The following is a 23358-nucleotide window of genomic DNA, read 5'->3' as shown; positions in this document are numbered from 1 at the left end:
TCTCTGGATGCATTATATACAGCACAGTGTATGCAAATGTGTTGTGGAAAACAGGAGTCTCTTTGTTCTTATTTCAGTCACAATGGAAAATATGCTGGTGATTAAAATCTGTAAGCTTGAAGGGAGAGAGAAAACATTATTTATGTATGTCATTTACAGAACATTTCTCAACTCTGTTTTGAACCACTTAACTTTATAAATGATTGTAACAACATGTTTAATTATGTGCATTTGCCACTCTTTATGGTATTTTTGTTTATAAGTCGAGTATGTAATATGTTTTAACAAGATATACCTATAAATACTTGAAATTTTTTATTCTTTTAAGACAACTGCATTTGTAAATTTTGTATCCAGAGTATAAAACAGGAGAGTATTATTGAAAACATGATAGCTAGCCATTACTGGGTCACTTGATTCATTTTATTAAGCTTTGCTCTGAAGCTCATTACAAATCACTTCTTGAAGCTTATGCATTAGAAAAATAGACATAGTATTCAGTTGTTATATCTCCTGCCATAAAAGGTCACACAAATCTTCAGTTAGTGCATGTATTTCTCTAGCCATCTCATTGTTTGAATCTTTTGACTAAGAAATAAGTAATGTAAAAACAAACCAAAGCATTTTAGAATCCACAACTCCCTCAGAAGAGAAACTGCAAATAAAATCTATGAGCAGTTTACCTGAAATATGAATGACCTTTTAAAGTGTGATTTTGTGCAAAGAATGCTGCCTTAAAATCCCAGCACTGAGGTATGGGTCAGTGACATCACATTCAATTATAGTGGGGTTGTAAAATAAGGTCAAATGAACCACAGAAAAAAAGGATTATTTTCTGCTTTTAGAGTGTAGAAGCAGGTTGCAGGTTTTTCAGTCTAGGCAGTACATTTCTCCTAGCCAGTACACTTTTATACTTGTTTTACATATCTTACAGTATTTTAAAAATCTTCCTCCTTCTGCATTTTACAATGGTGTGGTTACAGACTACCTATGAGTCATTTTAGCATAAATGTATTTTTGAAATGATGTGATCTTTTAAAACTACAAAAGACAATTATAATTGTTGCTTATTACCATCATCTACTTATTTATGGCAGTGCCCACATTCAAAAAGGATGATCTGTACTCCAAAGAGCTTACAATCTAAGAATGGGCAGAGAAACAAAACAATAACAATTGAGTTGCTCTGCTCTAATAACTGTGAATTAATACATTCAAAGAATATAAAAATTAACTATTTAATTTTTCTTGCCCTTATTATTTTGTGTTCTGAATTAACATTCTAATAAACTAGAACAATGAAATTATATTGGTTCTCATAACATAGCTGTCCAGTCTTTGAGTTGCTAAAGTGATTATGAATGTTTGAATCTAAAACAATTTCTATTGATTTTTTTAAATAATTAAAGTATAGGTGTTAATATACATACAGGCAGTCCCCGACTTACGCGGATCCGACTTACGAACGGGGCTTTTCTTGCCCCGGAGCTCACTGGTGGCGAGTCACCGCCCGTGTCCTCCGGGGCGAGAAAAGCTTCTCCTGGTCTTCCTGGTCTGCTGGGGGGGGGTCCAGCAAAGCCGCTGGACCCCCCCCAGGAGACTAGGGACACCCGAGCAAAGCCGCCGCCTGGGAGGCTTTGCTCGTTTGCCCGGGAGCAAAGCCACCCAGGCAGCGGGACCCCCGCCGCCTGGGCGGCTTTGCTCCTGTCCCCCTGGTCTGCTGGGGGGGGGGGGTCCAGCGGCTTTGCTGGACCCCCCCCAGCAGACCAGGGAGACAGGAGCAAAGCCGCACAGGCAGCATCCCGCCGCCTGTGCGGCTTTGCTCGGGGTCAAAGGAGCAAAGCCACACGGGCGGCGGGGTCCCTCCGCCTGTGCGGCTTTGCTCGGGTCTCCCTGGTCTGCTGGGGGGGGAGCTGGCGCAGCTAGTACGCTCCCCCCCCCCCCCCAGCAGACCAGGCTTTTGTTGCGGGATGCCTCGGGTAGAGCAGCTGGGGTGCTGCCGGGTTGGTCCTGTGGGAACCTACCGGGCAGCGCCCCAGCTGTTCTGTCCCAGGCTCCAGATTCAGCAGCTGTTGAAACTGATCAGGCTGATTCCAGGAAGCTGGGGGCAGAGCAACTCTGCCTCCGGCTTCCTGTAGTCAGCCCCTGGTCAGTTTCAGTGGCAGAAGCTGCATCTGGAGCCAGTTCCGACTTACATACAAATTTAACTTAAGAACAAACCTACAGTCCCTATCTTGTACGTAACCCGGGGACTGCCTGTACATATATATATATATATATTCTTAAAGTTAATAGCTAAGTCTGCACCAAGGTCATGTGTACCTCAATTTTTCCATGAAATAGAATTATCCTAGAACATTTCTGTGATGGAGTGAACTAGGCCCCAAAGTCCCCTGCTGGAGGCTTGTGACCTTCCCAAACCTCACTCTTGGAAAAGAGCAGCAGAGAAGTCCTCCAAGCCCCCTGGAGCAGAAGTGTGTGAGGCAACTAGTCAGGTCCCAGCAAGCCAGTATACAGAAAGATGCTAGGCCATAGTCAGGCAGTTTCTCTTAGGGTCTGTCTACACATCAAAGTTATTTCAAATAACTTTCCTAGTGTCTACACAAGCCAACCGCTATTTCAAAATTAAATCGAAATAGCAGAGGGCTTATTTTGAAATCGGTAAACCTCATTCCATGAGGAATAAAACCAATTTCGAAACTGCTATTTCAAAATAAGTGCTGTGTAGACACTTATTTTGAAATAGGGGGCCTCCAGCCCTTCCCAAGGTGCCCTAGTGGCCACTCTGGCCTCAACTAAGAACACTCCTCTCCCTCCCCCCCTCCCCGGAGCCCTTAAAGGGGTAGACTCTGGCCACAGTGCCTGTGTCAGCTCCAAGCCTGCCAGCCTAGAGCCAGCAGTCACTGCTCCCAAAACATGAGCCAGCAAGCCACTGGCAGCCAGCCCTCCACCACTCCCCAGGAGCAGTCTGCCAGCTCCCAGGAGCCTTCCAGGGGTCGGAGAAGGCGGGTGCCTTCCCGGTCCAAGGAGGAGATCATGGACCTTATTCAGGTTTGGGGGGATGCCCCCAACATCCATGATCTCTGCACTAGATGGGAGAATGCGTCGTCTAGGGCAGGATAGCTGCCAGCCTGGCCACCAAAGGCCACATGCGAACCCAGGAGCAGGTTTTCATGAAAATCAAGTTGGTCCAGCGAGACCCCCAACCCTGGGCCCTGAGCTTCCCCTCCCCCTTCTTCCCTTTGCTTCCCCCTTCCAGTTCCCTCCTCCCAGGTTTCCCCCTCCCCTCTCCCACTCTCTCTCCTTCCATCTCCTGCCTCCTTTTCCCAGTCTCCCCAGAGTTTCATTTCCCCCCCCCCCAGTTTTGTTAAATAAAGAGAGTTTGTGTTCATGAAAATACATGTATTTTATTTTACATCAGGAAAGGGGATTGGGGGATGGTAAGTGGAAGGACATGAGGGAGGAATGAGGCACAAGCCCCCAGTGGGACAGACCAGGGAGGCTCTTAGTGCTCCTCAGGGTGGAAGCTCCCGTGCAGGGTCTCCTGGATACTGACAGCCCCCGATGGACCTCCTGGATGGCAGCCTGCAGAAAGTGCAGCCAGGCTCACAGCAGCGCATCCACGAGAAGCACCAGAGTGCCCAGGGGCAGCTCTGGCTCCATGTTGCAGAGTGCTGTGGTGCCCTGAGTGAGGGCAACCAGAGCATACAGAGACAAAATGCTTTGCTGTCCCTCATCAAGGTAAGCAAGCAAGCAAGCAAGGAAAGCTGAGAACCAGCTGTTCAGGAGGGGGTCACTTTAAGCACAGGCCTCAGATAGCCTGAGGCAGCAGCCACACAAAGTAACTCTGGACCTGATTCCGGCCGGCCTTAAATGTGATTCAGCATCCACTCAGTGTGGATGGGCTATTTCGAAATGCATTTTGTGTGTAGCTGTGATATTTCGAAATAAGATATTTTGAAATAACGCTCTAGTGTAGACATACCTTTTGGAGCTTGAGGAGTGAAAAGTGGGTGACTGGCTGGCCGAGAGAACAGGAGTACCATGGACAGCTCACTGTGGAGAATTTATTTCAGACTGCACTGAGGCCCAGGGTCTGCTGTGGAAGACTGGCTGGTGGAATTAGTTGCAGAACCCTGGATAGTGCGTCTAGACTACATGGCTCCGTTGACGGAGCCATGTAAAGTAGTTTACTAGGCATAATCAAAGAAACAGGGATTTAAATAATCCCCGCTTCATTAAAATAAACATGGCCGCCGCGCTGTGCCGACAATCAGCTGATCCCACACAGTGCGGCAGTCTAGACGCAGCGCGGTCGACAAGGGAAGCCGTTGTCAACCCCTCTTGACCACTCTCTGCCCCCTCCTGCATCCATGTCCCATGTAACCCAAACTTTTTGCACCCCTATTTCAGCCCCCCTATATCTTCCCAGACACTGCACCCCGTCCTACACCCTTCCTCAGGTCACAATCTCCTCCCAGACCTTGAACCCCCATCCGCTATTTCTGATCACAGTCCAAATCCCTGCACCCACTCCTGCCCCAGGTTACAACCCCCTTCCAAACCTTGTACTCCAGAGTGGCCAAGACAGCCTCTGTGGGCTGGATGCAGCCTGCCAAGCCCTTTGATCCAGCCCACAGCCACTCTGCCGCTCTCCTGCCCCCAGGCCAATCAAGACCTGGGAACAGGGGAGCACACAAAGTCTCCTCCCCCTGCCAGAGGCATGCAGCACCAGAGAGAACTGCCAGCTGTTCAAAACTTACAAGCCAGAGTCTGCGGGTGGGGGAGCACTCAATCTCTTCTGGCCCTTCTCCTACCACATGAGGCCACATCACTTCCAGGGCAGCCCACGGCCACTTCTGAAATTTGTGAACCGGACCCCCTTTCAAAAATTATTGCCCACCCCTGCACAAGGACTTTGAGACAAAGTCCTGAAGTAAAGGCCAGGATCGTGTGGGGGTATGGGGAAGTGGTCCTGGGAGTGAGACTAGCAATAGAACTTTAATGAGTTCTACTGCTATGGATAGGATCCCTGGAGTAGGGTCCAGAATAGTGGTTAAGCCTGGGTTCCCTCAGACCTCCAATAGCTACTAGGGTGGGAGAAAGAAGCCTGGTCCTAAGGATACCTGGATTCTGTCATGTTAGTTTTCTCAGTTATTTTTGTCTGCAGTCATTTATTTCAGCAAATGATGTCATTTATAACTAAATACTTGACTTATGGTTGAATCAGTTGTGCAATTTCACCTGCAAATTACTGCAGGTGTAGTATTAAAGTCTATTGCACACAGATAGTCAAATTTTGCTGTCATTTTCATCTGCGTAAATCTGAAGTCATTCCATTGGCTAATGGTAGGTATTTTCTTTGTTGGAGAGCAGATTTCTGTGTGAATAATGAAAGTGAAAGAGAGAGAAATTATTAAATTTAAAGTCAGGAAAAGTAAGATTTTTTAAAAGATGATGATGATGTCATCAAATGTATTGTTTCATGATTCCATGTATTGTTCTTGTGATTTTGGAGTTTACTGTTATGTTTTTCCTCACATTCTGAGTTTTTCTTCAGAACCCTTTGATGGAGGGATGCATGGATTTTTGAATTTTATTTTTTTGCCTGGGGGCACAAGGGGCATATTGTTAATAATATTAATATACTATTATGTGTACTATTTTGGTGATCCTGCTCTAGAATTTTTGGGTTCGTCTAGATTACATGCCTCTGCCAACAGAGGCATGTAAAATAGGCTACCTGACATAGTCAATGAAGCAGGGATTTAAATATCCCTGGCTTCATTAAAATAAAAATGGCCGCCACGCTGTGCCGGCTCAGCTGATTGTCGGCACAGCGCACGAGTCAAGACACGATTGGTCGACAAGGGAAGCCTTTGTCAACCAATCGCTTATGCCTCGTGAAACGATGTTTACAGGAGCTGGGGATACTGGCTCTCTTCCTGCCTTCCTGCTGTGGACCATTATTCCCTTGTGCCAGCCAGATGAGCAGAGCCACAAGAATGGATCTGGTTCAGTGTCTTCTGTTATGTGACTTGGAACTTGCTGCTCCATTTGCTGGATTTAATGTGCTTCCCCTGGGTTGGCAGGATTCCATTTTCAAATGTTGGTCACTTTGGGAATATGTAATTAAGATGGCAAGGATGAATTTGCATCTGTTGGTATTATTGTTTCAGATTTACTTCAGCCAACAAGATAGCAGTACATTGATTTACAGCATATAAGTTATTTACTTATTGGAAGGGACAGAAATGTCATAATCTTTAAGATAAAGACTTAGATTCTGTAGAATGTTCTTTACCCATTGAGTTCTGTCATTCCCCTAGGTAAGAAGATATTTTTCTTATATCTACTGTGAACCACTTTTCACCTCCTGGCCATTCAGTTCTTTACAAGCATCTCTATTCTTGCAGCAGAATAACCCAATAAATATATCAGATGGGCAGCAGCTGCATAATTACTAAATATGGAGAAAGTGTATTAGCTTATTAATTTTGTGTTGATACTGTAAATCATAATTAACTTTCTCCAGAGTTAGATACAGTAAATGCAAATCAAGTGGCTTTCAGAAATTGATGCATTTTCAAAATTATAAATGTGTTGTAGAAATGCTACTATTTTAATTTCAGGTATTTAAATCTGGGCAATATATTATTTAATTCTGTTTTTTATTTTAAGTGCCTGGTATTGTTGTTCTTCAAAACATAGCATTGTGCAGCTGCTAACTCAATGCAATGTAACAGATCTAGATGGTCTCCTTTGTCTTTTGCCATTCTGAGTTTCCATTAACGTTTTTCCAAAGGTGCAGACAATCTGGAATACGAGTGTATATACAACTCTTTATTCCATACCAGTTTTTATACTGACATTTTTAAAAGCAAAGAAAATTCTAACGTGTATGTTTAAAATATCAGCAGGCCAGTGTATTTCTAAACATTAGATATAAAACTCATATTCTTTTTCTGGCAATAGTTGTGTGTTGGATTTTGTGCCCAAGAAAAGCAGTAGTAGTTTGTGTAACATCAGTGGAGTGTGGAAAATGAAACATTTAAAAAACATATTTTTAGTCCTCCAGTATATCTCTGAATAATTTGCTCTTTTTGTTTTTATTGTATGTGTGTGTTTTAGGATAAGAGAAAGGGTGGCATACTGAGCGAATTGTACACAACTAATTAAGATGATATAAAAGAGATAACAAATGACAGCGTTTATTACCAAATCTGCTAAAAATATTTGCAATCCTGTCATCTGTATCACCAAGATAAGAAGTGACGTTCTGCTGTGTGTCTTTTCCCAGGATCTGTTGTTCAGTGTGTGCGCTCTCAATATCATCTCCACAATAGTCTGTGCGTTGGCAACTGCAATGTGCTGCATGCAGATGGTTTCTTCTGATGTTCTGCAAATGGTGAGTACGTTTCATGCTGCAGTTATATTCTCTGTCAATAAGTCTGTATGTTCCATACAGATATATTTACATGTGTGGATTTATGCATGGAGCATGTAAAATGGCTGATGTGGGATAAAAGTTTTGTTGGGAAGAGAGATTTTGGAACTGCTAAGACAGGACCTCTCACTTGACAAGTAACAAGGCACAGTTGGCAGCCATCACACTGTCTGTATATGTCAGTTCTAGCAAATATAGGCAGCTATCCACTAGTGTCTCAGCAATAGTAGAAGGCGTACACACAAAGCAGCAACAGCCGTGCAGTTTAGAACGCTGCATAGAGTTAGGAGAAAGAACTGGCCCACCTAATTATGCAATCATAATTTAAAAGTCTTTTTTAAGCTGGAAAAACATAACAATGAGCATGAACTGGTTACAGAACGACAACCATGTGCCAGTGTAGGGTGATGCACAGTATTGTTAGCTGCCATAGTTATTGCATGTTAACCAGGCCAGCTGATGGGAGGCAAAAGGGACAACTGCCCTGGGGTCTGGAAATTCAAGAGGGCCTGGGGCTTTCAGCCGCTGTTACCACGACAGCAGTGACAGCTGGGACCTTTAAATTGTTGCTGGAGAGCTGTGCCGCACGCTGTGGGCCGCACTGAAGGCTGCCTGAGGAGGGATGGTGCTCTCCAGGCAGCACTGAGGGCTGCCTAGTCTCAGCCCCTGTCCCTTCTGCCCAAGGCACTGCACCTTTCAGGGGTACAGATCAGCCCTCCCCCCATCTTGCCAAGAGACCTGGCAAGACTGTTGGTCGTACTGCCGTGCACATGGGTGCACCCTGGCTTGAAGTAGTTTCTGATATATCCAGGGTTTACAGTTTGGTTAAATGACCCTCAGCACCCCCATTACATACATTGTTCCAGCACCCCTGGTGGTATAAGGATCCAAACCCTGTCACAGCCAAATGTCACACACTTGGTCAGGAATTTTGTGTGTGTTGGGAGTCTTATATAATTGGTGAAGTAGAGTGTGGGGTGGGGAGATATTTATTAGTAAGTGCAATGAAGTCAAGGCTCCAGATGTGCTCAATAACTGCAATTTCTCAGTGGCTGTCCCCACCCCATAAGTTGTGTATGTTTGTGTTTATAAACAGACATTCAATGCTTGCTCCATAATTTTTCTTTGATGTCAAAAACAGCACTGAGAAAGAGCTCTGCCGTTTTGTCTCATGAGACAGTGTGTTCAAAATACTAATCAAAAGAAGATTTTTATCATATTGTCTATTTTGTATAGAATCATACGTCTGTTTTTTCCTTTTCTGCAAATGATCTCAGCTGCAAGATGCCTGATAACTCCTTTGTGGTCAAGACCTTTAGTTTTCTCACCTTTCAGTAATGAAAGGGAGAATAATTGATGCTCAGACCTGATAAGAGCCGTCTGTCTAGTATAACAATAATGTCACACGCTCAGGAGTATAGTCATGAATATTCAAAGAAATTTAACTCATGATTGTTTTATGTCTTTTAGCAGCACATTTCACAGGAACAAAAACATATCATGAGAATCTTGCCAGCAGAATACTAACATGCTTGGTTGCTCTTCTTTTCCTGATGGTCAAGATTGTCCTGAAGATTTTCATTTCCCTAATCTCCGAACCACAATCAATACTTTCTTTTTCATCCCTTTTTCTGACAAGTATGTACAAAAATGATAGGAACTAGAATAGGAAATAATATGAATTAGTCTTGAAATTGTATATATTTTCTCTCCCTTATCCCAGTTGTCTATTCTCTTGTTCTTTGTTCTCAATAATTCTTCACTTTGAGTCTCTTCCCTCATCTTCCGCTCTGCATCTTGTTTCTGTTTTATATATACTCTTGTTTTTATCTTGCAGTTCTCCATGTTTTCTGGCTATCCCATATTACTTTCTTCTTATGACCTTAGACACTCCTATTTTTCTTTCTTTCAGGAACAGGAAGTCCTGAAAAGCCTATCTTTCCTCTCATCTGGATATTAATATCCTTTCCAGTTTATCCCTGATATTTTCCCCTATCTTCCTTTCCTTCAGCTTTCTGGGGCCAGACCCATAGTTAATGTATGAAGTCAGCAGAGGTAAACTTTCGTACATTAGCAAAACATCTGAGCCAGAGGTTTTCATTGTTTTTTCACCCCAAAGGCCCTGTTAGCACAATACCTTTTCATCAAGTTTCTTTCTTCCCCAGTCTGATTCAATTCCTTGCTTCCAAGATCCTGTTTCTTATTGCCACTTCTTCTTCCTCTTCTTACTCATTAAAGCACAACAAATGCCTGTTGGTATTTTGTGACAAGAAGCTGCCATCTTGGCAGTGCTAAGATAGTAGCATGGGGAGATACCTGCGGTTGTATATTAAAATGTTTTAAATATTTTTCATTTGGTGGTCTGTTATTATTTTGAAAAACAATTAGACCCTCCTCCTGTGCTGATAATATATACTACTTCATTATCATACATAATCAGGATGCAGGAAACAATCCTGCACTGATGCAGTGTAAACTACGTAGTCCAATCTTTCTCTTCTATCTGTGATTTTCTATTTTGCAGTAGTGTGTTCCTTGTCCCAAAAGTTAGCAAGATGGAAAGAACTTCTTATTTGTTATCAGGACTTTTGTTAACAGCTATTGATAATGAGTGGCTTTTTTAATCACATTACATAATTCTCTTGTAGTTTCCAATTTTCCCTCTGAATGATGTAATCCCCATATGCTATAAGCATTCTGTTGTTTAGCAACACACAAACTACATATGTCATAGCTACTCATGGTTATGCTCCATGAATCTTCTTTCTTTATGGTTTCTGCAGACAAGAGACATCCAGATTCACATGTTGAAACTCACTGTATTTTAATGCATATAGATTACGTACATTATGTATGTTTGATGCACTGATTTTGTAGTTTAAATACTTTGCCAAACAAAGACGAGTTGTCCAGAAACTTTACATATTTATACTAAACATTAAACTAGCTTTGCCTGTCAATTCAAAGCTACTTTGTTGTTTAAAAAAACAACCCTGTACTTTCAAGCCTTATGTGAAACTTGGCATCACAAGTCTCAAAACCCATAGATTTTTTAAATCACAAACAATTCTGCCATCTGTACCCCAAGGTATAAAACTAAAATGGTAGCTCCACAGGAATGTATCGATATGAGCATACATAAATGTGTCCAATTTGTTGTCCTCAGAAAGATTTTGTTTTCTCTCCAAATCAGGGAAGTGATCATTACAAATAATCCTTAATGCAGTTAACTACTTTGAGGATATCATTTAAGCTTTTTAGTTCTTCCGATATGTACAGTGAGGATAAGCATGTGAAGACCTTGAGGAAATGCACTATGATTACACTTGCCTATATTATTCATTTCTTGGAATCCAATAATAGCTCCCTCTTGGTATTTTTTTTCTAATCCAGACTTGCATAACGCAAGTTATGCTCTCCTCACTTTTTAGGTACACTTTTTTAATGTCACTTTTTTCACAGCTCTCATTTAATTTTACACTTGCTTATGACAGTCTCATAATTGGTATTGGATGGTGTTCAAACACCTGTCTGATCAGAGCAGTTACTTACTTGTAAGCAATATAGTAAAGTGTATGTTTTAAATTACACTTAGAGCTCTGTTTTTAGAATTATCTCCCTTCCTTTTTAAAATAATCCCTTATCCAGTGTCTAGGGGCCAGGTTTTGATGCTCTTTGTTGTCTAGGGTAGTATCTTGCTCTGCAAGAAGCTGCACATAAGCCTTTAGAGCAGAGATCATCTTTGCATTTTTTGTGATACAGAAACTAATGGAGGGAGGCCCCGTTCCTGATTGTGGCCTCTTCCGGCTAGCAAAATTCAAATAGTAAATAATAGTGCTCAAGTATGAAATGTACCAGAACCTTGGCCTTTGAGTAGGATTTACCTTTTTAAACAAAAATCTAAAATTCTGCACATAATCACCATCAGCATGGCCTTGTCTGTCTGAGGTTGATGTTGTATCATTAACTCAGTTTTCAATGCTGATTATTTGTTGGATTGCGAACAAAAAAGGCTTTCAGTTGTGTACTGAGTAACTAGCTTCACCATAACCACAAAAACAAAGAATCTGCTGGAGATCCCTGTGCTATATGTAAATTATTCAAAAATTAGCATAGCTTTCAAAAGAAGCAATGTGATGAAACATGCATGGAAGATCAACTGATGATGCCCGTGAATTTGTTTGATGTATTTAATTTTTTAACCCAAGGAAAATATCTGTTCCTAAATACAGCTATGCAGGAAATTATTTTCCTGTCCCGTGAAAAATTTGAAATTAAAGAAAGTATCCCATTCTATTTTGGGGTAAAATTCTCCCCAAAATTGAGACACATGCTCCAGAATAGCTAATTGCCCCGTGGCTAAAGCACTTGCACGGGACATGAGAAATCATGGTTCCAGTCCCTATTCTGACTATACAAGCCTAACCACTAACGGTGCATCTACATAGCACCCTTAGCTCGAAATAAGCTACGCAATTTGCTCTACGCAAATTGCATAGTTTATTTTGAGGTAGTTTCAGAATAGTTTATTTTGGAATTTGGAGCTATCTACACAGCGCCAAGTTTCAAAATAACTCGCTATTCCGAAATTCCCCTTAACCCTCGTGGAACGAGGGTTACTGGGATATTGGAATAAGCCGCCTGTTATTTAGAAATCTATTTAGAAATAACAGGCTGCTTCAATAGACATGGAATAGGTATTTCAGGATACTTCCGGTATCCTGAAATAGCTCCACAGTATAGATTGGTCCTGCCTTGGGCAGTGGGCTGGACTTGACCTCCTGAGGTCTCTTTCAGCTCTATGATTCTATGTACTCTGAGATACAGTATCAGTTTTGTCTCTGGCTCAGTGAATGCTTAATTATTTATACTGATTTAGACAACTTTACTGAGAGAGACTCTGACAAGTCACAGGGGCAGAGCCCAACAGGGTTGCGGATTCACTTCAAGACAGAGTCGATTAGGGATAGATAGTTGTTTTTATTAATCTCACTATGTCACTACTATTACAGGCTTAATACTGCCAGATGGTTACACAGCTCCTGCAAAGTAACACAACAATCAGCATAGGCAAAGCAATGCATATAAGAGTAACAGGCCCTTTGAAATGCTTACGTCCATTTAGACTGCAGGAAGTCCCGCTCTGGTCACCTCGCACCCAGCCACAGAGGACGGGCTCCAGCTAGGGGGATTCAGGACACCCTTCGAGGTTTAGGTTCCTGGTGAAACTCACAAAGGGGTGGAACTCCTAGTGATCTTATACTGCAGGGCTGTGTCTACGCTGGCAAGTTATTCCGGAAAATCAGCCGCTTTTCCGGAAAAACTTGCCAGCCGTCTACACTGGCCGCTTGAATTTCCGGAAAAGCTCTGACAATCTAATGTAAAATCATCAGTGCTTTTCCGGAAAAACTATGCTGCTCCCGTTCGGGCAAAAGTCTTTTTCCGGAAAACTGTTCCGGAAAAGGGCCAGTGTAGACAGCACAGTAGTGTTTTCCGCAAAAAAGCCCCGATCGCGAAAATGACGATCGGGGCTTTTTTTGCGGAAAAGCGTGTCTAGATTGGCAGGACGCTTTTCCGGAAATACTTTTAACGGAAAACCTTTTCCGTTAAAAGCATTTCCGGAAAATCATGCCAGTGTAGACGTAGCCCAGTTGTTTACTGGGTGTGCACATACCTGGCCCAATGCCATTCTCATCACTCTTATGAGGTCAAACTTGTTTACCGCTCAGTAGTTTCCCAGCTCAAGGCATGGGTTAGAGCTGATAACACTCAGCTGCGGTTTTGGCTTGCAGCTTCCCACACTATGCTAAGCTGGGTATAGCAGAGATGGAAACTTCCATCCTAGGCCTGCTAAGCTGCAGGACCCACATATGACTTTCATGTGAAAGACCCACATATGACTTTCATCTTGACAGCCACTAGCATGGTAGTTAGGGCACTTATTTGAGGTAGGGCAGATGCTCAGATCCTTGCTGTTAATTGAGATTTGAACCTGTGACCGACATCCCTGGTGACTGCCCTCACCACAGGAATATTGGCTATTCTGGTGTGGCTGTGTCTCATTTCAACCAGAAATTCCAACCTGAATGTGAGAAATCCTTCTAAATGAAAGTTTCATCAAATCTGCTATATTCCCCAGGAACATTTCCGGGTTAAACAAAACTGCATGTTCAGGTTCAGATTCAGAAAACTCACAGTCTGCTCTATTTCTTAATAAAATTATCTATCAGCCAAAATCTGCTCTCTGACTCATGAGGCAAGCAAAAATAGGCCCAATATTTTTAACCCAAGAAATCCAATATGTTTTATTATTTCACTTGATCTTTAGAACCTAGTAAAACCTAAAAATAAGTTTTCCTAATTATAGCATATTGTGTCGCTTTGTTTAGTACCTGACAGCTTAATTAAAAGGAGCGCACTGGAACAATATAGACCCTTATGTTTTCAAAATGGTTTACAAGGATTTACCTCCACAGCACACCCATCAAAGTCTGTAGACACATAGGGTGCGTCTAGACTGGCAAGATTTTGCGGAAAAGCAAACTTGCCAGCTGTCTACACTGGCTGCTTGAATTTGCGCAAGAGCACTGACTTTGTAATGTACAAAATCAGTGCTTCTTGTGCAAATACTTTCATGCTTCCACTCGGGAAAAAGCCTTCTTGCGCAAGAATACTTGCCCAAGAGGGCAGGTGTAGACAGGGAAGAACTGTTTTGCACAAAAAAGCCCCGATGGCTAAAATGGCAATCGGGGCTTTCTTGCGCAAAATTGCGTCTAGACTGGCCATGGATGCTTTTGCGCAAAAGCACTTTTTGCACAAAAGCATCCGTGCCAATCTAGACGCGCTTTTGCAAAAATACTTTTAATGGGAAAAACTTTTCCGTTAAAAGTATTTCCGCAAAATCATGCCAGTCTAGACGCAGACATATAGTTAAAATCCTGCACAGCACTCTTGGTACTCTATGTGCATCTTACGTTCTACAATGCTTTGTATCTCAAATATACATGGCCAGGGATGTCTCACATTCATACTTTCTGTAGGCCAGGTTTATTGTACATACCACACCAGTGACTCGTTGCATTCCATCATCATCCCCATTAACTCCCATCCCCCTCTGTTTCAGCAACTGCCAGGTATTCTCTTAATTTCCCAATTCAAAATTCTCATTCTACCCCATGGCAGAGTTTCTGTATGCTTCCCCATTCCCTCATTTTTCTCTATGCCTCAATTCCCCTAAAAACAAGAGTCCAGTAACACCCCTAAAGACTAGCAATTTTATTATGGCATAAGCTTTTGTAAGTTACAACTCACTTCAGATGCATGAAGTGAAAGAAAAGGAACCAGAGAGTAGGGGTACAGAGATGGGAATGTTACATCAGAGTTCATTCAACCAGGGTGGATATAACACTCCCATCTCTGTGCGCCTACTATTTGTTTCTTTGCCTGTCACTTCATGCATCTGATAATGTGAGTTGCAATTCACTTCACTTATGCCATAATATAATTGTTAGTCTTTAAGGTGCCACTGGACTCCTTGTTGGTTTTGCTGAAACAGGCTAATATGGCTACCTTTGAAATTCATTCCACTAGTCTGTCCACATGACAGGGACTTTGTTTAGCCTCCTGCCTTCCCCCACCACACCAGGATCCCAATCTTTTGCCACGTGGGGTTCTGTGTGCCCCCCCATTCCTCATGTCCCCCATTCTACCTCCTTGCCAGGGGCTCTGTCTGCTCCCCATTAATCCTCCATCCTGCAATGGCAGCAGCTCTTTGGCATGCCCATTCCTCCCAGTCTGGGATTCCTCCATTTTCCCCCAGTAGGGATTCTTTGAGTCCCGCATTATCCCTTTCCCTCCTACCTGGGTATCCCATTCTCCCCTTAAGCCAGGGGATGTTTGCTCCCCCATTCCCTTTCCTCCAATGACAGTTGTTACCCTCTGCTTTCAGAGGGTGTGTCTAGACTACAGGTTTTTTTTGAAAAAACTTCACCTGCATCTAGACTGTTGCCACATTCTTTCAAAATTAAATTGAAAGAACATGGCAGTTTTTCCGAATGCAGAAAACCTCATTTTACCAGGAATAACGCCTTTTTTTGAAAGCGCTCTTATTGAATACAAACCGGGCTTTTTCGAAAGAGAGCACCCAGAGTGCCTGGATGCTCTCTTTCGAAAAAGAGGCTTGCTTTTTCGAAAGAAGTGGTTGCAGTCTAGATGCTCTCTTTCGAAAGAGGCTTTTTCAAAAGCTTCTTTCAAAAGAGGCGTGAAGTCTAGATGTACCCAGAGTGAGAGTCTGGCTTTTGCCTGGCAGATTATCAGCTCCCTACCACCACCAGCATTTCAGCCATTCTAGCAGTGTCTTCTGGGCTATGCCAGCCCTAACTTTGCCTCGTCAGTTACCAATAAGGGCCCCGAATCCCCCAAGTGCCTTTGAATCATCCCCCTGTGATATCCAGCCCCAGATGCTGGCTACTCATAGAAATACCAGATCCTCTGCTCCCGGCGGGGTACTGTACCCATTTACTGGCTGTAGCTTAGACCACACAGCACTTGTGAGCACTTTAAAATAATTTATTTAAGCCAGAATAAAGATTTAACTAGAAACAAGAGAGAGTGTTGGGAACAACTGGCTGCAATAAAAAACAGCATCACAAAATTTGAACCTGGCCACAAAAATGACTCAACAGTTATTAATAGTACCTATCTAATGGAATAGCTTTTTCCCACAAAGTTCAGTCTGTTGGAGAGCTGGCTAATTTCCCAAGAACCAGGGTTCATGAAAACATCTTTGCTCCATAAAAGTTTTCCTCAGTGAATGGATCCAGAATTTACCTCTCTCCTCTGTCTTATACTAAAAACTGTCTTTGGTTTCTCTGCACAAACAGGGCAAACCTGTCTTGTTGCATGGTTCCTTTTTTTAAACCCTCATATGGGTTCAACTGTTTGCAGTTGCTTTTGGTATTTTCCCATTCAACATCTTAGTACTGTGCAGAGCTAAACAGTTGAACCTTCCATTACCAGATAAACAAGGCAGGGTGACAGCTCCCCGTTGGTTAAATGTGTCATCACTGAGACACATTATTCCTGATGACTAATTTTTATCCTAAATATGTAAAGCACACTTTCAGTATCAGTATGGTACATTATTCCTTAAATACAACTTGTGTGTATGTGTCTCAGGGTACATCTACACTGGAGCCTTACCTCAAAATAAGCTACGTGTCACGCAAATTGTCACTATTTTGAAGTAGTTTCAATAGAGCTTATTTTGAAATTTGGCCCTGACCACACAGCGCCAAGTTTTGAAATGAAGTGCTATTCTGGAACGAGGGTTATAGGGACTCCAGCATAGCATGCCTATTATTTCAAAATCTATTTTGACACAACGGGCTGCTTTAAAGATGCAGAATAGCTATTTCGGGATACTTCCAGTATCCCGAAATAGCACCGCAGTGTAGACATAGCCTCACTGATTATGTAACTTGATAAGATCTGAGTTTCCTGTAGATAACTTAAACATTATTCTTTATAGAAAAATATCTCATAAGACATTTGTTTGGTGTAGTGAGTTTGCCACGTCTGAGGTGAGAGCTTTGGCAAAGATCAAGGACCCCTTGCCAACAGGTCTTGGAGTCACATCTTCACAGCAGGGTAACTCGTTCTCCCTGCCAGACCAGGATTCTGATTCTCCCCTATTCCTACGCCCATGGGCAGTGGGTGAACCTAGGGCTGGGAGAGGCAAGCCCTCATCCCCACCTCTGCTGCCCAAGGCCCTGCCCAGGACCCCATGGGAGGTAAGGTAAGCCACCCCTTCCCAAGTGGGTGATGAATGGTCCCAGTCTTTCCCCCCAGCCCAGGAACATGGGAGGGATGGCAGATGTCACACTACCTCAGCCTTCCCCAGCAAGAGCACAGGGAAAAGGGAAAGCAGGTGGCACACAGCTTCAGCCTTCCCCAGAGCGTGGGGGAGCAAGTAGCAGGTAGCCCCTCGGCACCAGATCATGGATGCACATGGCTCCTGCATCCCCAGCCCTGGGAGGGCTGGCACCTTCTCAGCGGCACTGAAGCCTAGACAACCCTATGAGACTGGGGGAGATGTGTGGAAGGGGGAAGGGGCTGGGGGCAAAGTGTGAGTGGGGTCAGACTTGCCTTTCCTTGCCTCTTATACTCATCACCTATGCCTGCACCCTGTGTTTTCCCTGCTCCAGATTGCCTGCTACACCCTCATGCCAAGGGTTCTGTGTGTATCTTCTTTCCCCGCTGTGTACCTTCCTTCTCCTGGATTTGATGGGAGGAATGGAGCTGGCATCCCCTTTCTCTGCCATCAGCAGAGCAATCCCATCTCTAGGGTGTTTCAGGGCAGCTGCCCCAGGCTCTATGCTTTGCGGGGGCCCCAAGGCGGCTGCCACATCCATCGGGCAGTCCAGAGTAGCTCTGGGGATGATTCCCTGGGGGCCTGATGCTAGGAGACAGCCTTGGTCACCGCCCAGCACCACTCACCGTGGCAGCTGCCCTGTGCCAAGCCCCGCCCCTGAGTAATCCTCTGGCTCGCATTGCTCAGAAGAGGGGGCTTCAGGCAAGGGGGTGGGGAGTGGTGGGACTCAGGGGACGTGGTGGAGCAGGGGCAGAGCAGTGGTGGCGGCCTGTAGCCGAGGAAGGGGGGGGTAGGCTTGGCCCCGTGCTTGGGACACTGGGAGAGTTGCCCCAGGGATTGTTCTGCCCACTAGGGTTTGAGGCAGGATATTAGGAGGGAGAAAGGAAGTCTGCTTTTCTCCCCCACTGCATACACCTCCACCCTGTGGCTCTCAAAACATTGCCTTGTATTCTTGTGTGAGTGTCTTCAAAGACGCCCTGTATTTACAATCTTGATTAATCAAATCTCAAGGTGGACGTTTGGTAATCTAGGGAATTTTCAATGTAATACACAGGCATGAGAAGCCATGACCCTATTGTATACCAGAGGGTTCAAGGTAAACGAGGTTTAGATATTCAGGATTGAATTGTATGCATTATTTACTGTTGTCATGACTGTCACAATTTATATTAAGAAGCTAACATTGTTGGAGTTTTTTAAAACCTCCCAAATCTCTCTCAGCCTCCTTGCCAAGTAGACGTTCCCTTCAGAACTTGAACCTGTCAGTTTCTTATCACTTATTAGCTAAGATTTTGTAATAGTAATTGGTACTTATGTAACTATTAAGAGCCAACCATAGAACAAACAAACCCTTGGTGAGAGTGCCAGACAACTCTGCTAATGGTATTAATTTCTCACCTTCAGATCTGTTGAGAAGATTTTTTGCTAGTCATTGGCAAGTATTTTTTGCATGTTGTAATTTTATGTTCCCCTTTTCTGTACTTTTGTACAGGCATACACTGATCTTGGGTTTGGGATTTTGTTGCCAAGGACCAGGTTTTGCTTACTGTGTACCATCAAATGAAAACAAATTGCAAACTAAATTAAAAGAAAATATGCTAGCTCCCTCTGTCTCTGGAACACTGTGTTTTCCAGACCTGGAGAAGAGCTCTGTGTAAGCTCCGCAGGTTGTATTTCTCACCAATAGAAGTTGATCCTCTAAAAGATGTTCTTTAGGTGTCTTGGAGCCCTGTGCTTCTAGTCGGAGATTGCAGTAGCAGTGTCCCAGTTGGCCGTGCCTACGTGGTAGCCATCTCACACTGCTGGAGCATTTATCCCAGTGCCCCACGTCCCCCTACACTACTTTTGGCTGAGCTTGGAATGAACAGCAGGTCCCTCTGAGCTCTCGATATTTCTAATTTTTTTTCAGTTCTTCCCAGCTAGTACCCTCTCTTCATTAATTTATTCTTAGAATTTTCTTTAACCATTAAAAAAAATCTTTTCCTCTCCTTTTCCCTGCCTCAGATGGGGAGCTACCCAACCACAAAAGAGGCATTAGAACAGGGCTATTGCCGTTCTTTCTTTCTTTCAGCATAACCTCATAGACATGCCTGGTACTCCAGGGAGACGGGGAGCAAAGCCTCTGAGGACGCCGGCAGCGGGACCCCGTCTCCCTGGTCTGTAGGGGGACGTGAATTCTACATATGAACATTGCTGCAGAATTCCCCCAGGAGTATCTTGTAAATTATGTTCAGGCTGCTAGGAACAATTTTCGTTTTACCTATCTGGTCACAGTGAAGGGCTGCTACATGAAATATATTCTGGTTGATGAAACTTTCGTGAGTTTCAAAGCAAAAAAAAAAAAACAAAGTTAGCAAAGTTATTGACGGAATAAGGTAAGGATAGATATTGACAAAGAGGAAGTGGAAGGAACATTAGGTTTGTGACTCAAGGACACAGCCATGCAGATGGTTTCCTCTTCTTATCTGGCCTGGTGAAAACAGGAGAAAATGATCAGGAAAAACAATCTCTGTTGGTGTGATAGTAAATATCTTAATATGCTTGTGGTGGCTTTGGTATGATGGTGATGACTCCCTGCCATGCTTATCCCAGAAAATAAATATTCATAGGATATGGAAACTGCTCTGGCAAATTTGACCAGTGAAGGTAGGTTTCCGGTGGTCCATGTTATTGAGACTTACTTTTGTCTTGAGAATATTTGGGTCTGTAAACACTTGTCACCTCACTAGAAATTGTATAAAACAAACACAAAACACCTACCCAACAATTCTTTGGGCTCCAGACAAACTTATTTTAAAGTATTCCTTAGACTCTACTGGGAGTCTTTTAAACAGCAATTTTACACAAGACGGTTAAAGATTAAAATTACATTTTGCTGCCACTTTAAGACTATGTCCTGGGGTGGAAGTAATCACAATGGCTGATGCTTTTCTATGTACAAACATTTATTGCACAGAGATGTACAATCAAGTCAAATCATATGATTTAATTTGACTTAATCAAGTCAAATTATATGACAATTCTGTAATTTGAAGAAATGCTTATTAACGACCAGATTGTCACTACCAAAGATACTTTATTTGTATGTTAAGGCAGCTTTAAATTTACATTCTTGGTTTTTTCTTTGATACTTATCTACCCTCTGCCTCTTTCTGTCCCCCCCTCCCATTTTTTCCTTCCTCCTTCCCCTCCCCCCCGCTGCCCTTCTTCCCTCATTTATTTTGGTTCTGGACATCCAACAGGCCTATCATCTGAAGAAGTGGGCTGTGCCCATGAAAGCTCATGATACCATCTACACATTTTGTTAGTCTTTAATGTGCTACCAGACTATTTGTTGTTTTTTAAGTTTTTCCTGTTACAGACTAACTCGGCTCCCCTCTGAAGATCTTGTTTAATGAATGACTACTGCATTAGTTCACACCATTAACTTTTACAATTAAACTTCCATATTTAGGCAAAATAATATTGGATATTGATTGTAACCATGCTAAATCATGAATTGCATTCACTCCAGACTTTCTTCAACTTCCAGAGAATTGATACATTTATCAGATATATTATCACTTATAAAAGCAATGTTATCCATCATTAGGTATTCACCTTTTATCACCCTTACTCTGTTAACAGTTTATCATGTTACTTAGGTGGTGTTTGAAACAATCCCTTATTGTGTAAGGGAAATAAGTTAATGATAAGACACAAGCTGTAGTAATTAATTACTGTTGTTATCAGTCATTATCATTCAGTGTGTGTCTTGTGAAGGTAACTTAACTGAACTAACTCTTTGCATTACCTAATTGAATATAGCAAATTGCTTAATGAATTTTTATCATGCACTTTCATTCAAGTTTTATGTAGCAAAGTCATACCACTGATTGCAGGTCTTCAAGGAAAACAGTACTGTTCAGGAACCAGTGTTATTGAAACACTTTCCTTTTGGGCTAGCGACTGAACCAGTAACCAAGCACTATTTTAGGAATGCTTTGATGCTTATATGTTACAACCCTAATGTATGTACGTATATAGAGTATAATGTAAAGCATGTAATTAGTTTTGTGTACCTTGTGAGTCATTTAAAGTTGTTGTTGAACTGAAAATGCATTTTCTTATCTCCCTTGTTAGGATAACAGAGTATATAAATTACCTCAGTTCAAAATATTGTAGTTTTTACTGTTTTCTGTTAAATTGTAATGTTCTTGTCTGTTTTATAAGAGCATTCTATTACTTAATGGGGTGAACTTAAATAGTAAACTAACTTTGTGCGCGCGTGTGTGTACGCATGTGTGTTCAAGAAATATTTAGGGCCATGTTCTTATCTCAATTACCGTGCTGAAAATCCAGATTAATTCCTTCAGTGGGCTTCTTTGCATTTACGCCACGGCGAAAGAAAGCAGAATTTTCTTCCTAAAATTACAGCTGGGTTGGAATTTAAAGGGCCAAACAAAGAAGGTGTTCTATTCTGAGACCTTTCTACTACAGATGGAACCTCTCTAATCCAGCACTCTCTCTGTCAACATCCGGATCTGACCTGATTTTAGTTAGCCAGATGTCCAATTTCTAAACATCTGGCATGATATTTAGTTAGCCAGATGGCCAGGTTTCCTGCAGTCCCATAAAGTTTGTTTACAGCCACCAGTCCTGGCTCTCAGTGTTCTATGCTGTTATTTAGCTCTAATTTACCCCTAAATGTCTTCTAAGAGCCCAATAAGCAGTGGAAGTGTTGTCAATTCTGTGAGACAATAGTGACCTACCATGGTTTAGCAAATTCTGTGGTTTGGCACCGGTAAGGACTTGAGAGTGCCAGGCTAGAGAGGCTCAACCTGTAACTTGAATTTTCAGTGACATGAGTTTCCTATCAGTGTCCTTAGAAAATTGTATTAATTGTATGCATAAAGGTTTCTGTTGTGTAAGATTCCTAGGCATGTTCATAGCAAGCTATAAGTGATGGGGCACGTTTTTATAACTTTTTGGGTTTATGCCAGAGGTGGGCAATAATGTTCATGGGGTGGGGGACAGTTCACAAATTTTGGCATGTAGTAGTGGGCTGCCTCCGAGCCCCATGGAAGGGGTGGGTCCTCGGGTGGAAGGGGTGGGGCTAAGGATACAGAGAGAAAAAGAGAGAGAGAGAGACAGAGAGAGAGAGAGTGTGTGTGTGTGTGTGTGTGTGTGTGTGTGTGTGTGTGTGTGTGTGCTGGCTAAGTTTCTGAGAGAAGCCACACTCTGTCTCTTTAAGGGAAATCTGTCCTGCTCTGTTGTCTCCCCCCACCTCTGTTCTGCACTCCTCTGAGTCACATGCTTCCGACTGGAGCAGCTCCACTGTGCGTCTCCATCTATCACCCTGCTCTGCAAAGATGAGGTACAGAGGCAGGGGAACACTACGAGTTCAGCACTCCTCTTTCCCCTCCACCCCTTGCTCTGCACAGCTAGCAGGAGAATACTGGAAGCAACTTGGCTGCAGGTTGCAGCAAGGTGGGGGGGAGGGGCAGCTGAACACACACTGCCCACTGCTGGCTCTAATTATGCACCTCTGCTAATCAGCTGAGCTGGCCAGAGGGAAATGCTTGGCAGGCCAGATCCAGCCCCGAGGCCTCAGTTTGTCCACCCTGGTTTATGGTCAAGAGGGGAGGCCAGCTCCTAGTGTCTGCAGCTGTTGAACTGTTGCCTAAGAACTTCCTAAAGTCTTCTGCAACTTGTAAATGAAACCCAGTTCTGTAGTTTCTCTCTCCAGGAGACTTTTGAAATTGCTTCGAAATAATGCAGACACTTTTAGATCCATTAGTGAGTGCCCAGGCAAGTTGAAATGTTCCCCAGCAGGTTTCTGTGTGTTATCATTTTGAATATCTGATTTGTGTCCATTAATCCTTTGTCATAAAAACTGTCCAGTTTGGCCAATATACGTGGCAGAGGGACATTGCTGGCATTTGATAGCGTGGATCACATTGGTGGAGGTGCAGGTAAATGCTCTTCTGATGTGGTGGCTTATGTGGTTAGATTCTATGATGATGTCACTTGTATAGACATGTGGACAGAGTTGGCACCG

At 43.0% G+C, this 23358-nt stretch overlaps 1 protein-coding gene across 2 annotated transcripts in view; it reads left to right on the top strand.

The window, feature by feature from the left end:
- Positions 1 to 23358, top strand: part of ENTREP2 (endosomal transmembrane epsin interactor 2) — a 354078-nt gene that overhangs the window by 278476 nt on the left and 52244 nt on the right. For both annotated transcript variants that reach the window (XM_075897722.1, XM_075897721.1), the window contains exon 5: positions 7301 to 7408. In XM_075897722.1, coding sequence (XP_075753837.1) covers positions 7301 to 7408 — 108 coding nt within the window. The remainder of the gene's footprint in view (positions 1 to 7300; positions 7409 to 23358) is intronic.

Source organism: Pelodiscus sinensis, chromosome 14 (assembly GCF_049634645.1).
Source record: "Pelodiscus sinensis isolate JC-2024 chromosome 14, ASM4963464v1, whole genome shotgun sequence".
In the NCBI taxonomy this organism is placed as follows: Eukaryota; Metazoa; Chordata; order Testudines; family Trionychidae; genus Pelodiscus; species Pelodiscus sinensis.
This window is presented reverse-complemented; position numbering and strand designations above follow the sequence as displayed.